This window comes from Meleagris gallopavo, chromosome 2, assembly GCF_905368555.1.
Source record: "Meleagris gallopavo chromosome 2, MGAL_WU_HG_1.1, whole genome shotgun sequence".
In the NCBI taxonomy this organism is placed as follows: Eukaryota; Metazoa; Chordata; class Aves; order Galliformes; family Phasianidae; genus Meleagris; species Meleagris gallopavo.
In genome coordinates this window covers 38,716,919-38,733,046 of record NC_139405.1, presented here as the reverse complement: position 1 = coordinate 38,733,046, position 16,128 = coordinate 38,716,919, and the positions used below count along the sequence as shown (strand labels likewise).

Below are 16,128 nucleotides of genomic sequence, written 5' to 3'. Positions count from 1 at the left end.
ACGTATGATGCAAAATACTTTCAGATTCAAATGGGGTAGTAGTTCTTAATCCAGATTAAAAATTATACCAAGATAGATATAACTGATTGTTTTACTAAAGTGAAATTTCTTGTTGTAACAAGTTGTCCTACAGTGCATTCTCACCATGGTCTGATCTACATTTAATTGATTTAAACTGAAATTATTTCTTTGTTAATTGAGATTAGGCATTGAAATGCTTTTACATTTTCAAAGGACTGCTACAGTCCTTTCATCGTTACTGCCCACATAAGTGAACACCTACCAAAAACTGCATGAATACAAGCATCCACATGCATACCTTTGTTGGCATGATTTAGTTAAATTCTACATCGTTGACTCAGGCAGTGTATATGGTCAGGTGTAATTTGGCTTTTTTTTTCTCTTTTGAAAAAACTTGTCAGTACAGGCATCATATGGTATCCTATGCAATCTAATCTGCCTCTGACACTCCAGTGCAAGTAGCTGGATGAGATATCTTATAAAACACTCTTATCATTTTCTGTGCTTCATCTGTTTGAAGACTGCTTAACCTTTACAGGGGCATTTGTTAGGCCTTCATCTGTGGAAATTTTTCAAAACTTAATAGCATAGAATATTTCTCTTGTTTATGACTTTCATAAAAACTTACCACAAATGAGATTTTGTTCTTCTAAGAAAGGAAAAAGAGAATAAGAATCAATGAGATCAAAGAAGATTAGAATACTCAGTTACTTTTTACAGGAAAAGAGGTGGTAGGCAAGTGGACAAGGAAGAAGGATGAGTGCATTCATGTTTGGAGAAATGAGCAGAGTTGCCCTTACAGAAACCTGAAGGTGAGCTGAGGTAATGATGGTGCTATAAAAGACTCAGTTCCTCCCAAGGTCAAGTGAGCAGTCCTGCAGGAAAAAGTGCAGCACAAAACTAGAAAAGAGAATCAGTAGAACGTATGGAAGTACTACCTTGTTTTCTGTAACTGAGCATCTATTTCTAGCTGTGGCTAAGTTTGGAGAGGAGAAATCCAGTCACTAATTTGTCACTACTTCAAACCTTCCTTTTCTAAACATTTCTATGTACCAAAATACGTCTTATTGTACTTATCACATGGATAGCTTCAATATTCTGTGAATCGTATTTGCAGCATATGTGCTCTGTTGCAGCTTTTTCCCCCCAACATTTCTTATAAGCATTCTTTTCAGAGAAACTGTGTGTATCTTGTGTATACGCACAGCGTCTACTTCCTTCCCTCCTTCCCTGACATATGTTTCCTCGCAAATTAACGTCATTCTTTAACTCCAGTAGAACACTGAGGTTTAGATTTATAGTTTTTTTTTCTATTGAAGTTTATATTCAGACCTGTTTACTAAGATAGGTCTGATCATAGTAAATTTGCTATGCAGAGTGGATTAACTGAAAAAAACCTGCATTTTTTATTCTTGATGAAAATACTCTGCAAGTACATAATGTAGTACTTAGCTGTATTTTCTATGGACCCTGTACATTTCTTTGTAGCTGCTGAAGCTGCAAAAGTAAGCTGAGAAGATTAAACCTAATCATTGGAAGTTGAGAAGAGTTGTAGATTAAACTCATTCTTAGCCAAAACTGTCTGATACAGATCTGGTGTCCTGTATTGGTGAAATTCAGCTCACATTATCTAAATAAAGAAATGTACACCCTGTGATATCTTGGTTCTCCTAGTAAGACCATAAGCTACAAAATATGAAATTATGTTTAAAACATAGGGACATACAGAGAAGCAGTTCAGCAATTCAGCTACCACTCATTAACATTCAGTTATTATTTCAGAAGTACTCCAGACCAACATGCATAAAATGTTACCATCTGGCACGTGTAACCACTGTGCTATACTTCAAAAAGGAATGAGAATAGCTACCACAACACTACAGACCTGTAGACTGGACTTTTTTTAGGGTTTTTGTTTATTTGTTTGTTTTTTAACAAAAACTGCCCAGTGCCTGTAAAATAAACATTTACTCATTAGTAACTCGCCTATGTTGCAGGAACCAGCACTGAGACTGGTGCCTGTCATTAGCATCAGTAGATTGCCCTTCTCATCCCTCTAAAAACTATCTTACATATAACTATTACAAACTGCAATAGGTAAAAAATCTGAGGGGCTACAAGGATGTGGATTAGTTTTGTTGTCTTCTAAACACTTTAAAGACCCCACTGAGAAAAATAAATTCCTGATGCTCTTGAGCCATTTGCCAATGTTTAGTGTGTGTCATAGCTTTGATTAATAATTAAGTTTGTATTAAAGAAAAATCCCAGATGTCATTGTTTTTCATTCTGCATTTTGATGGCATGAAACACTTAATTCAATCATGCTGCTAGTTGTAATTGCCAGCACAACCTGCACAAAAGAGAAATCTAGTGAAATTTCTTGGTCCTAAGTATTTGCACAAACCCGCTCAGGATTCTCGTTTAATATTGAAGCTTTTCACAGTAAATATTAATCTGTACTTTTGTATAAAAAGCATCAAACAATGAAGGGGAAGGAGGAGAAGAGTTATCTCTAGCACTATGATATATTTGCTAAATTCAGTATAGTATAGGCAAATAAACCAACAAAAAATTCAATTACAGTTAATCATTAGAAAGTAGAAGAAAACAGTCCACATCATTAATTGGAAAAACCAAAGGAGGAGAGGTGACTCATTCTGGTGTCTGCAGAGCTGATGAGAGGTGTTACTTTCCTGACAATAAAGGCCTGGAATTCCCAGTAAAATTAAATGGAGCCTATATTGCAATTTCACAGTCATTTTTGTTCTTAATTAGCAGTTGCATTTTGATAGACAACTTGAATGCATGTAATAGATCTTCCTGGTGAAAAAGCTTTTGTTGGAAGAAGAGCTGGCTGGACTATTATTTAAAAGCTACATAGAATCTCCGTACCTCAACATAAAGTGAATGTTTTAAACAGTTTTTCTGAAAATAGAGTGTTGTGCCTAAACGTCCATTAGGCACTAGAAATAATATTGCCAGTCTTTGACTGTTATGTGACAGGCTCTTGTGTATAACTTGCTTTACACCAGTATAGATTCTCCACAGAATTAGTGGTGTAGAATTCAGTCCTTGACTATACTTCACTGAGCAATCTCATCGAGTGAACCTCTAAGCAATGTTGGGATCCCACAAGAGTGAGGATTGCCAATGGTACGCTCTTAGATTTTTATTTTGAATGACAGGAGAAATGGTCCTTCATGGTGTGTCACACTGAGAGAACGTGGTTCCACCTTCCTTTTTTGTGCTGTGACAAAGGTAGGTCAGTGCTTTCCCACCCATGCACTTGGTTGCCTTCTGTATCTCACTAGAGCAAGTGTTTCAGAGACAGCTGTTATCCAGATCACTGAAAGGACAAAGTTTTTAAAAATGTTTTGGTGATTCTGGTTTTTGTTGTTGCTGCTAAGCAGAAGTGTTGGGTTATTTTGTAGAACTATGTCTTACAGCTGTGAAAGAGGGAGACAAGAATGGAAAAGGGAAGTGGAATATTCCTGATGTGGATTCACTACCACTGTAGTGTGACATTTTGGTGAGGTGCTCTCTTCAGCCACTGCAGCACTCAGCTGCTAAAAACAAGCAAAATACATAAATAAAAACTGTTTCTGATTTTTTTCTGCTCTTAATTTCCTTTCCAGATGTCCAAAATTGCTGTTATTCTCTAAAATCCCGAAAGATTAACTTCCTTTATCTCAGCCCTACGACAGCCAACTACTCAGCTGTCTTTCCAAGGCCTTCTGTCTTACAATATACTCAGTTTCTAATATTTCCTATAGAATGACAATTGTTTTGTAACATCTACTTTTTGTCTCTTTTCTCTAAACATCTGCGCTAGGAGAACAGAAGATATGCTGATGAACCAGTGGCCCTTTTTTTTTTTTTTTTTTCACTAAAAATCAAGCAACTCTACAGTCATTAGATCTGCTTTTATCTTCTTGACAACCATAGATTCCGCTATGATGTGAGCTCAAATATCCTTCTTCAGGAGGATCTTGACAGATCTTTCACAAGACTTTTTTCAAAGAGAAAGTCAAATGGGCAAAAAGCTTCAAGACTATATTAGAGTAGCATTGTTATTGCCAGTAATGGATTGGATATGATATTGTTTCTGAGTACTTTAGCTTACTACTTGTGCTACATTGGAGAGATTTTGCCAATTTTTCACTGGGAGATAATAGGACCAGAGCATATTCCTTGCTGAAACTTGTTCAGGGCTCCTGCCTTTTATACTGGCTGAACATCTGCAACACTGGATAGAGAATTTAAGCATGAGGGAGACATTTACATACGGACCTATGCAAATGCATTTTTTTTTGTATGTTTGTTTGTTTTTTGTTGGTTTTTTTTTTTTTTTTCATTTCTAAAATGAATGAAACTGGTGATTCAGACATAACCTCTGTAACACAGATAGAAATTCCATGCTCAATCTTACGTCATGTATTTTTCCTAGCCATAAGGACTTGCTTGACAGTTACTGATCTACATCTGACTGTGGAGCTATGAGTAATACCACATTGTTATTGAAACACATAGAGTTTATTGAATCTTGCTGTAGGTAAGACTAAGCAGTCATTGCTCTTGTTGCTCCCATCTTTCTATTGGTTAAGAGTTTCTTTCCCCATCTTCTATTTATTTTTTTCATCCTCCAATTTTTCAAATGTTTCAATTTTTCTTTATACCTGAAAAGAATTTTGTAATTGCTTGGGATTTTACAAATAACAGCATGTAGTCAGAGCCTGCACATCAGAAGTAATTAAATTTCAGAGGCTTCATGGTGTTCGTATGTTGAAGAATTTTCAGCAAAGCCTCTTGATTGAATTGCAGAGTGGTAGACAGTCCAGGAGCACTTATAAGAGAATAATGATGTTTCTTACTTTAGAGAAGTTGCAACGCATAATTGATTTGTCCTTGTATGGTGTTTTGAGATCCTAGGATAAGAAGTTAGTGGGTGCTGCTGTTACTGCCTGTGAGTAGTCAGAGACAGAATCTACTCACATTATTAGAGCTGTCCAGAAATTAGGAATATGCATGAATACTCCTGGTGAATGAATTAAATCATCGTACTAAATATGTACAAACACAAAGTGATGAAATTTTGAGGAAGTAAAACAGAATCAAAAGAAGCCAAAAGGATTTTCAGAGGCCTGTAACTACCTGAAGTAGTGGTGGTTTTGCACAGCTTTCCTGAGGATCTGTGTAGTCACAATTTTTCAAAGGTAGAAACTCGCTTTTTATCATTGCATAACCTGAGGCTATTGTGTTGACATCAGTTTTGAGTAAAACAACATTTCATAACAGGTGGTCTCCATAAAGGATAAAGCCTGTCCTCTTGCATTATTCTTCCTCTGCATTGTGTTTTTGAAAGTGAGTTGTTTCAGTGTTGTATGGGGACTGCTGAATCATGGCCTGAACCTCTGATTGATCACCTGAGGCAAGCAATGAGTCAGCCCTGGGAGCACAGGTGAAGGCAATTCACCTGTGCTGCAGGAAGGGGTGGAGCCTGGCTCCACCTCTCCTAGACCCATTTAAGAGCTGACTGCCAGTGGGAAAAGGGCTCTTCGGGAGATTCCCTTCTCTGGAGTTTTGCAGCGAGCCCAGGATGTGGGTAAGCATTCTATCTATTCTTTTTGTTATTATAATCTGCTTTGCCAAACTCTCTTGTTTATTTCATAATTATAACATCTTTATATTTTTGATTGACATGTGTACAACTTGTTTCATTCCTCATGAGAAAGTGCATTTCTGGTTGTCTCATAAATCCTCCTATTGGTGAATTACTTCTAGAGCTGAGCTTTTTTTTTCTTTTTTTTTTTTTCCCCTTGAGCCCTTTATGTTTGCAGTTTGGGGTCCTTGCCCTTTTATTGTACCTGTACATCAGGGAACACTGGTTTCAGTATGGTTGAAGATGGCCTTAGGTTTCATTCACAGAAATGTGGTTGTTAGTTTATGTGTCTAGCTTAAAAATCCACCCTGTAACCAGCAGGAAACCAACAGCTTGTGTGGCTGCCTTTACAGTATAACATTATCTTCCTCCTTCTCATGAGAAGGATATCCAAGCAGTATCTTCCCTTCCCTCCCCATTTTATAACTGCTAAACAATGCTACTTGAGAACTTTGCCTGGATTTTTTTTTTTTTTGAAAGCAAATGAGATAAATGTATTAATATTTAATATAAACAATTTGGAAGAACTTGAAGCCTACAGTTAGATAGCCATGGCCATCTGGTGTGAACAGAACAACCATTTATTAAATAACTTGGAACGAGAAAAGGAGCTGCCAATCACCTATAGAATTATTCCTTAATAAAGCTTGCACAGTCTCTGCAGAGGGAGATCCAGGTGGTGAAGGAGACGCTCCAGACCGTGCTGCTGCAACTTCAGCCAGCCAGGGAGGCAGGGGACGAAAAAGCTGGAGACTTGCTCTGTGACAGCTGGTGTCCAGGAAAGCAGGACTTGAAGGAATAATGAGCAGAAAGAACTGGTAGGGTGACATTAATACACAAAGGGCTGCTTCTAGTAACTGAATACTCTTTTACCAAGCCTCAGGGATCTCTTCCCTCCCTGCATAACTAATAACTAAATCAATTATGGAGAAACAGAGCCTGGAGGTCTATCATCAGAAGTATTCTACACAGCCTCACATGTTTTGGCACAGATTGGGAAACAGCTTTCAGAGCAGAGCATCCCTTGTAAATGTGTAGATTACAAATTGATACATTTCAAGTGAGTCTGCAAAGTTGCCTTTAATGTCAGTGAAATGTTCTCCTTGAAGACTTGTAAACAGTATCTGTCTTCCTTACTCACGGATTTTTTCCCATTTAAAAAATGTAGTGTTAAAGCTGGAACATCTAGTATTTCTCAAAAAAAAAAAAAAAAAAATCTGTAAGAACAAGGACTTTTTTTTCTCCCTTTGGCTTTAACAGCTTTCTTACTCTGAATGTATTTACACATTCCTGCCAATAATTAAATCAACAGGATGAAATTCAAGCTAACAGAGTTCTTTTAAGTGAAATTTGAAGCTCATTTACTTAATGGTATTGAGTACAGTAGAGGTAACTAACAGCAGCCCCTACAGCAGTAGTTCAACTATTTTCATTAGGTATTAATATAAACTTGTTTTAGTATTACGGGGGTTGTAAAACACACAATACTTTGTTGGTGATTTGTGCTCCTTTTATTTAAGTATGGTATGACCAATATGTCATTTAAGTTGCCTTGTAAAGTTTACTATTACTGTTATATTACTTTGATCTTCCTTATAAACTCCAGAAGGAATGCAGATTTTTTTTTTTTTTTTACTCCTGTCAGATACGTATGTATACTTAAACATGTATTTTTAATAGGAAAGAAAAGCAATGATCCATTGAAGCCAGCTAACATCAGTGACCTATATTTAGGTCACTGCTCAAAACAGTTAAATCTTTTAAGGAATTCAGATTGAACACTTGGATACCCAAATGTATCTGATAGTATTTGATATCACAAAGTTCTGCTTCTGCCATCTAGTGCAGAGGGAGAACTTACAAACAAATTATCACTGGCCTCTTTTTTTTAAGCCAGTAGATCAAACAAGCGTCTTGCAACTCATTACTGTACTTTCTGATACTGTTTGTATGACATTTTAAAGATTACTTCGTTTCTGCTTCTTCAGTTACACATTTTGTAGCCACATTGGGAAAGTTTTTGCCAATTTTGAAGATCCTTGAACTAGTGGCCCACCACAACTGTGTTTATTTTCTTTCGTGTGTTTTAATACTGGTTGAAACTTCTACCTCAGTGTTAAGGTTATAGAGAAGAAAAAAAGTGCCAGGCAGCTGCCATGTACAACCAGATTATAATTGCATACAGAGGCACAGCTCAGGTGGTTCCTGGAATCATTGGATCCTCAGGATAGAATTACAGCCTTGTAATTCAGAACATGGTTAACTTTTCCATTGTATACTATATGGATCAGCATCTGTAGCATGGTAAAGACGCTTGGATCTTTACCTTATGTGGACTCCAGTACTGTTCCACCTCTAGGCTCAGACAGAAGTCTCTGATGCTCTGCTACTGCTCTAACAGGTCTCCCTGGCCGCTTCCTGCCTCTCCTCAGTATATTTAGCAATTTCTGAAACCAACAAGCACATAACAGCTTGTGTTTCACTGACATTCAGCTCATGAAAAGCCATGGGGAACCCTGACTGGGCACAGGGGACACAATTGTCAGACAGAAGATACTCATGGAAACCCACCTGAACATAGGTTTAAAAAAAAAAAAAAAAAGAATAACAAAAGATCACTCCTATTGTGGTATTAAGGCTGCTTATGGGTTAACACCATGAATTTCCAGCAGTGAGCAGTTACAGGGCTCTAAGCTCACTGCAAAGATAGCCCAGATATGCAGTGCACTAAGACTGCACTGCTCCTCTCTCTGTCATGCTGAGGATTGTTTGGAGCTTTGTTCTTTACACCTCTGAGTGTCTGAAAGCCAAGATCAGCCACAGCTGAGGTGTAGACTTTCCTCCTGGCAGCAGCAGCAGCAACAGGGACTGTAACCCTCACAGGGGACAGGACAACTGCACAACTGCATTCATGTTCTCACTAGTACAATCTTTTGTAGACATTTCCACTCCTTCACTTAAGAAAAAAAAAAACGAAGGAGGAAAACCAAATCAATAATTCTTATCATATTTGTATGTATTAACATTTGTTTTATAATGTGGACTACTATTACTTTAATTTATTATTCCATTAACTTCACTGTTTGTTGTGGGAAGTTAGAGCCAGTAACCATTCCTTCTCAGATATACTGAATAATAAGCATAATTGAAAAAACAAAGAAGGTGTACTATGCAACTTATCAGCTGCCTTTTAGCTGTGGATAAAAAAAAAAACTTTCAAATAAAGAGAAATATTATTTTAACTAACCAAATGTTTGCCTGGATTCCTTACAGTGCACAAGCATTCACAGATTTCACCCTGGAAAGAGAAGGAGAGGGAGGAGAGGAAAGGAGAAAATACGCATGACTATTATTAAGTTTTGACAATAGTGAGTGCTATGCTTGAGAAATTCATAGAATCATCACAGAATCCTGGAATAGCTTGGGGTGGAAAGGATCTTCAAGATCACCTAGTTCCAACCCTTTACCCTGGACAAGGTTGCCAAATTCTGTGATGCCTTTTGGAAACAGTCTAAAAATACATTCAAAGCTAGAGTCACACAGCAAAAGGTAGCTATTTTCAATATTAAGGGGAGGGAAATATCCGGTGAGCTACACAGACAGGTGAAACCTGTGCTTGAGCCCTGGATTGCATCAGCCAGCCTGTGTCACTCACCCCTGGAGAAGGGCTAGGTGTAGGGATGTGTATCTACATCAGCTACAGAACTATCACAGAATTATTAAGGTTGGAAAAGAGCCTTAAGATCATCATGTCCAGTTGTCCACCTACCATCAGTATTTCCCACTGAAATATGTCCTTAAGTAACGCATCTCCATGTTTCTTGAACACCTTCAGAGACAGTGACTCCACTACCTCCCTGGGCAGCCTGTGCCAATGCCTCGTGACTCTTTAGAGAGAAAGTTTTTCCTAATATCCAACAATTTGAGGCCATTCCATCAGTAGTTTCATACATACATGCTAGGATGCTGTCACCTCCAGGTAGAAACTGGTCTCTCACCATCTGCAAACACGCCTTTTTTCTGCCTGGCACACACGCTCTCCCCAACTAAGATTCTAGCCCTTAAGAGGTTTGGGGAGTATGCAAAGCTTTGTGCACAGAAACCTCCACTCCAGCATGCAGAAGTGCAGGAAGGGGCATCAGCTCACCTCAGTCACAAAAGTGTATTTGCATTAGAGGAGGAGGACTGAGCTTTGTTTGATACCTGCACACACAAACATACCCAAGGGCAGAAAGAAGGATGATGCAAAGGGGACAGGCATTCCCAAGAAGTCTTTAGCTCCAGCCTAATGTTTTTCCTCACTCAATTAGCTAATCTGTTCTTTCTAAAGCCTGACATTCAGTCTTTTCCTTTTGCTATGTTACTTGTTAAATCAAGATAAGCACACTTTTTCTAGAGCACTCAAGAAGGAAGTTAAATAATGGCTCCCAGATAGGCAGCAGAGCTGAAGGGAGCTCCAGGGTGAGATTAGAATAATCCTCATGTATCCTCTTAGCTTACTATCCTATTAAAAATGAGACTGGGACCAAGAGATTTTTTTAGTCTCAGAGATTAACATATGCTACAAAGAAGCTCTAAAATATTATGCACATGCGAATATTTTTCTGCACTACTAAAGAGGATAATACAAGTTTCTGGAGAGGTATTTAAAACAAAACAAACAAACAAACAAAAAAAATGCCCTATGGATGCAAGAGATTCTTTCTGAACCTGAACAGCAGCCAAACCAGCAGACACAGAAAAGGATTTCTCTTAAGTTTCTGATGAAGTCTCAAGTATGACACCTGGGAAAAGAGCATATGAGGTTGGGTGAGTAAAGAAATGTCTGTCTTCTTAGCATGCATGGCATTCAGTCCCTCTCTCCTCGTTGAATAGCATCTTAAGGAAGGGGGTGTTGGGGCATTGTCAAAGACACAGCTAAAAATCAATACATCACTGGGCTATTTGTTCTTATAATAGCCTGCAAAGTTGAACAAATAGTTTATAATAATAAGCTGCAATACAGGAATACTAAGTGGAAAAAAAAGAGAGATAATAGGAAAATAATCAGAGTGGCAGCTAAAAGATGCATGATAAATCTCACTGTAGAAATGGAAAATTAAAAAGCCTTTCTACAATGACAACCCAATTTACAAGGGGAAAAAAAAAGTCACATCTATTATTTTTCCAACAAAGAGACTGCAAAATGTCAAAGTGCACCCCTCTGGTCTGTCTCACCAAGTAGACACAAACTTTGAGTGCACTGGTTTGCCCCCAAAACACAGAGCTTTGTGTCCACACTCAGGCTTCCCAGTACAAGCAGCCCTAGTGCAGGACTCATAGGCAGCAAACCTGGAGCCAAGCACTTGTCAGCACACACCTATCACAGCTTCTTACTTCTTTACTTCCCTATGTTGCAGGAGTTTTCAGCAGCAGGAATTCTTAAAGCAGCAGCTAAATGGTTGCCCACAACTTCCAAAGGAACATAGCATTGCCACTTGCACACACTGCCTGGTGGACTTAATGAGCACTGCCAGTTCCGCTGTCCCCACAGTGTAAAAGCAGATGTGGTTTCAGGAAAGGAGGTACAAGATTGACTGGAACTTAGGAAAACTCTCTTACCACAAGAGACTAACAGAGCTCAGTATGAATAACTTAGCCTGCTAAATGCCAAGATGTGATCCACTCACGTTCAGGGAAGGCTTTCCAGTGTCTACCAGCTGTTTCGTCTAGCAGGATGCTCCACAAAAAGAAGACAATGCATTTCTTGCAAGGAGAGTGAATGGCCATTGAAGCAAGCAAGTCTGGAAGTTAAAGCTTGGGTTATCTTTTTTCCAGAAAGTGTGAAAAAAAGTCCTCCCACTATCTAGATGTAGCATGCTTGATTCAGAAACCACCACAACTCAGCCTCCTGAAGCCTGCATTGTATGTATGTCACTGCAGAAGGGTCACAGTACTCTGCCTTAAACATAAGCATTTTCCTTAACGGCTATAAAATAATAAAAATGAAAAAGCAACAGCAAAATACAGGTGGCATAAATGCTTTAATAAGTACTGTTTAGCTGCAGAGGTGAAGCTAGAGGGTAGGGCAGTTGAGTGGCTGCAAGCTGGAAAACCCTATTTCCCTGAATGTTAAGGAAGGGCTTGTTGTCAGTCTTTCCTGTGATACCAAAACTAAAGCTATTACAGAACAGTTCAGAGCTAGGCTAGGCAGGGACAGATAAAGGGACACTGACCAATGTGCCCACTTCTTGGCCAGCAGTGAGGACACCCTTAACCCTGGTCCTACTTGGATCCTTGGGACATAGATGCAACATTTCACCCAGTCCACCAACTGGTCACCAATTCAGAGGAAGAGGAAGGACTACCTTCAACCAGGTTTCTCTGTGGCAGAAAAGCAACCATACATGGAAACAAACCTAAATAACAAGTAATAGCGAGGAAAAAAAGACTGTTTACAGACTGGAGAGAGGACAAAAATGCCTTCTTATTCTTCCCACCTCTCTCTTAGAACCTTGGTCCTGCACTAAACCCATGCAACACAATCAGCATTCATAGCATTGTATAAACAAACTCCAGAGACCTGGATCCAGAGTTCTGCTCAGAGTACTGGGAAACTTCAGTGCCTGGCTCTTGGCACCCTGCTTTTGCAAGAGAGCTCTCTCATGCCCAAGAGAAGGGCATTTGGTGTCTTATTCACAAAATCATCCTCCTCAGATCATCAGTCTCTAGGGAGTAATCCAGAGACCACCTCGACTGTTGTTTGAGCTACAGTCCTCTGCAAAGGCAGACAAAACAAAGAAACCCAACCAGTTCAGTATCCATCAGACAGTGACTATCTTGGCTCAGAGTACTGGCATTTGATCAATCTATTGCAGCTTATTTTCATTAAATGAGAAGGAAAAGGTGAAAAGAGCACACTGCCTCTCACAGCCATACGTTATTTGTCATCACTAATTTTCTATAATGAGCTGCAGTAAACGAAGCCAGTCTCTCTCCATTAATCCTGATGGGAAAGATTTCTTCTTTGTCTCCTCATGAGACATATTCTTTGAGTAAATATACACTATGACTGTATCAAACACCCAGCTCTTCTTGAAATGTCTCCCACTGCTGTGAGTGGCAGTAGCAGCACTCAGCAGCTCGTTGGCTGTGACATGGAACAGTGAGGCATCATCAGCTTCTATTATCTCGTGGTTTTTTTGTTTGTTTTTTTGTAAGGTTTTTTTTCCCAATATTCTGAAATACCAATTGAATCTGCTTAAAAGTCAGTGCTTAATAATCTTATTAAAATAAAGAATCTGCAGTAGAAATAAAAGCAAGAAGAAAAAAGCTGTAATGTTGTTCTCCTGAAAGACAAATAAATCACCAGGCTTGGTTAATGTTTCCCCTTCTGCAACCTTAGTTTGTGGTCTTTAGCAAGTTCTTCCCAAAAGATATATTGAGGCCAAGGGGATGATCTTTCAGGATTTCTTTACTCACTTTCCCAGTAAACTGGTAACAGAGCCTGCTTATTTTTAGCAAAAGGTATTGGGTAGCAAGCTTCAGGTTTACTTCTGGAATTATTAATGGATATTGGACCATTTATCACAGAAGGTATTTTTAGCTCTAGGAGTTAACAGGGGAAAATCCCATGGGGTGGAGTGCTAGAAGGTAAGGTGGCCCATGAGAGCTGGTTGGCACTTAAACATCACTTCTTCCAAGTGCAACATTGAATGAATCCGTAAGAATAAGAAATCAGGAAAAGGTAGCCTGTATGGACGAGCAAGGAATTCATGGATAAACTGAAAAGAAAAAAAAGGTCTGTGAAATGTGGAAAGAGGGCCTGCCCACCTAGGAAGAATACAGCAGTGTTGTCAAAGCCCTGAGGTTGGCCTCCATGGCAGTTTTATGCAAAGGTTGAGGCCAGCCGAGCATGGAGCAGAACCATTTGTCTTTGGCCTAAATGCCCAAAACATCAGAAAGTCTTTTCCCTACAACTGCAAGAACGCAGACAAGGCATAACCTGCTAGGCAAGAAAGTTTAGTTTGTGCAGTTGAAACAGGAGGCAGAAGGCACATTTTGGGCAGGCATGGGCTTGCCCAGTGATTCCCAGAAAGGAGGGAAAGGTGCATGATCCACAACATAGATCTGCGCTAAGAATTCAAGATCCCTCTGGAGCTCAGCAACTTCAGCCTGAGACACCAGAGTTACATGCCCACACCCCTTCTTTCCTGTGTTCTCAAGAACAAAGCCAGTACCTTTGCCATGACATACCGCAAAGGCAAATTCAAGAGTCAAGAATAGGCTGTCCTTCTGCCCCCTCCAGAGCTCATCTGTGCTTTCTACACCTGGCTTTACTACTCTCAGCTGGGATTAATATACCAGTCCCACATGGTTACTGCACAGATTGGTTATTAGATGTGAAGGGCTTTAAAGAAACAGGAGATCCCCAGAGGAGAATCTCTCACACCCAAAAGACAACACTAAGCTACCCCAGACAGATGAAGGGCAGAGACCCCTGGATTCATAAGCACACCGATGATTCTGAGAATATGAAGTCTAAAATTGCCTGGCAATGTAATGGCAAGTATTCCCTGCTACTTTTAATCACAAATAAAAGTAATCCTTTAAGAGGTTTTGCTGGAGGGAACATTTCAGTGTTCAGCATCACGCAGAGTTCTCCAGGGAAAGCCAAACAGTGATACCAAAAGAAAAAACTGAGGCAAGAGGCACCACACTGACACGGCTCCCAAATTCTGTTCTTAAGATGGTAGGGAAACCCAAGATTAGACAGATATTTACATGGTATGCTTGCAACAGCAGCCAGTATGCACATTTCACTTCTTAATTGCATTTATGCAGTCAGCACTGACTTGAACATCGGATTTAAGTACAAGGAACAATTTCCAGCCCCTTAAGAGTAACAGCTGAGCTGCTTAAGGAAAGCAGATGACAATGAGATAAGGACCTCTGACTTCTGCAGGCACAGATGCCCACCGCATCCAAACTACAGTAGGGCTCCTCTCAAATCTCTCTCCTTTGAAACTGATATTAGACAGTTCACTCTTAGTTCATCTATTTCTTGCTCATAAAACCCCAAAATGATGACATTTGCCACTGAAACATCGCACTGGAAGATAGGCATTGCAGAAGTAAAGTAGAAGCCTGGCTCCTTGCAGGGGATGACAGGAACTTATTCTTGCAATAAAAAGAAAACAGCTTCCTATGCTTTGGCCAGACACTTCTAAGTTTCCACAAATTGCTCATGAGCCTGATATTTTTCATCCAGTGAGGCAGGAAACATCCAGTGGGGCAGATCCTCCCAAAAGACACAACTTAGTACTGCTTATTTCAGAGGCCCCTCTCTATAAAGTTTTATAAGGCATTAGAGGTCCTAATGCATAGAAAAGTGGAAGCAACATTGCTGTAATTGTATTCATTAAGGAAAACAATACCCTGGATTTCTACTACAACTCTTATCCAAAAAACACTACAACCATTTTTTCCCCCAGCTATAAGTCCTCTTTTACAAAAACATGGTAGCCATTGTGGGGTAAAGACACTGCACAACTACATTAAAAAGAAAAATGCAATATTTGGTCCATAATAAGAGGATGAAACTCGGCAATGCTGATGGTCATTTGGTAAGGTTTCCAAAACAGGCTCTACCTCTCATTATGTATCTGATACAGACCCATCTTCTCTGCAGCTCTATCACAACAGAAGTGGCCACATACATAATACCTGCCACATCGGTCCTGAGCATGAGTCATTGCCACTCCTATGCAAACAGTGCAATTCACTGCTGAGACAAAACCCACAGTCAGGACAAGATGTGAAATTGGAGCTACCTCACAAAAACCTCTCCTGTTAGGCAAGCAGATCATTTCTCTTTGGTTGGGCTGTTTAGAGAGTAGCCAGTGGACAGGCACATGAGCTTGTATCCCTTCTCTGTCCCTGAGAGTCAGCATCTCTTCCTGCAGCCTGCACAGCAGGAAGGGCCCAAGCTGCCAACCCATCCCAAACTGCACTGCATGCCTTAAGGGCACCCTTCACGATGAGTACACAGGGCCTAGCACCCTATTGAGTCAGATTACACTTTGACACATAGGATGTGTTTTGTATGAGAGCTCCAGCACGTCTCTATCTCCATCAGATGACGCTTAGCCAGTTTTAAAGCAGCTCTGCAGAGTCACAGCACCTATGAGGCTGTCCTGACTCAGAAGCCATATCATAGATGCTGGTGCCAAGAAGTCTGTGGACCAACAGAAGCAGTTCTATTGAGCTCCCTGAAGCAGGGAACAGGACATTCATCCTCAGGAGTGCTGGCAAAGCAGCATTTCATATACCATGTTGAACCACAGAGATCAGTTTACTCTGCAAATGGTACTGAGTTTTAAATATCAAGTGCTCCATGTGAACATGATATTTCTCCTCATCTTCCCCTCAGCTCCCACCCCCAGAGCTACATTTCCCTCCTGTCTGCT

At 39.8% G+C, this 16,128-nt stretch overlaps 1 protein-coding gene across 10 annotated transcripts in view; it reads left to right on the top strand.

The window, feature by feature from the left end:
• Positions 1 to 16,128, top strand: part of DISC1 (DISC1 scaffold protein) — a 320,664-nt gene that overhangs the window by 196,435 nt on the left and 108,101 nt on the right. For 2 of the 10 annotated variants that reach the window (XM_085219742.1, XM_085219740.1), the window contains one exon: positions 6,335 to 8,931. The exons of 5 other annotated variants lie outside the window; for them this stretch is intronic. In XM_085219742.1, the coding sequence (XP_085075868.1) occupies positions 6,335 to 6,482 (148 nt within the window). In that variant the 3' untranslated portion in view covers positions 6,483 to 8,931. Of the gene's footprint in view, positions 1 to 741; positions 3,915 to 6,334; positions 8,932 to 16,128 lie in introns of those variants that run through there. 3 more of the 10 variants (XR_014882141.1, XM_085219743.1, XM_085219746.1) reach the window with 3 other exon arrangements.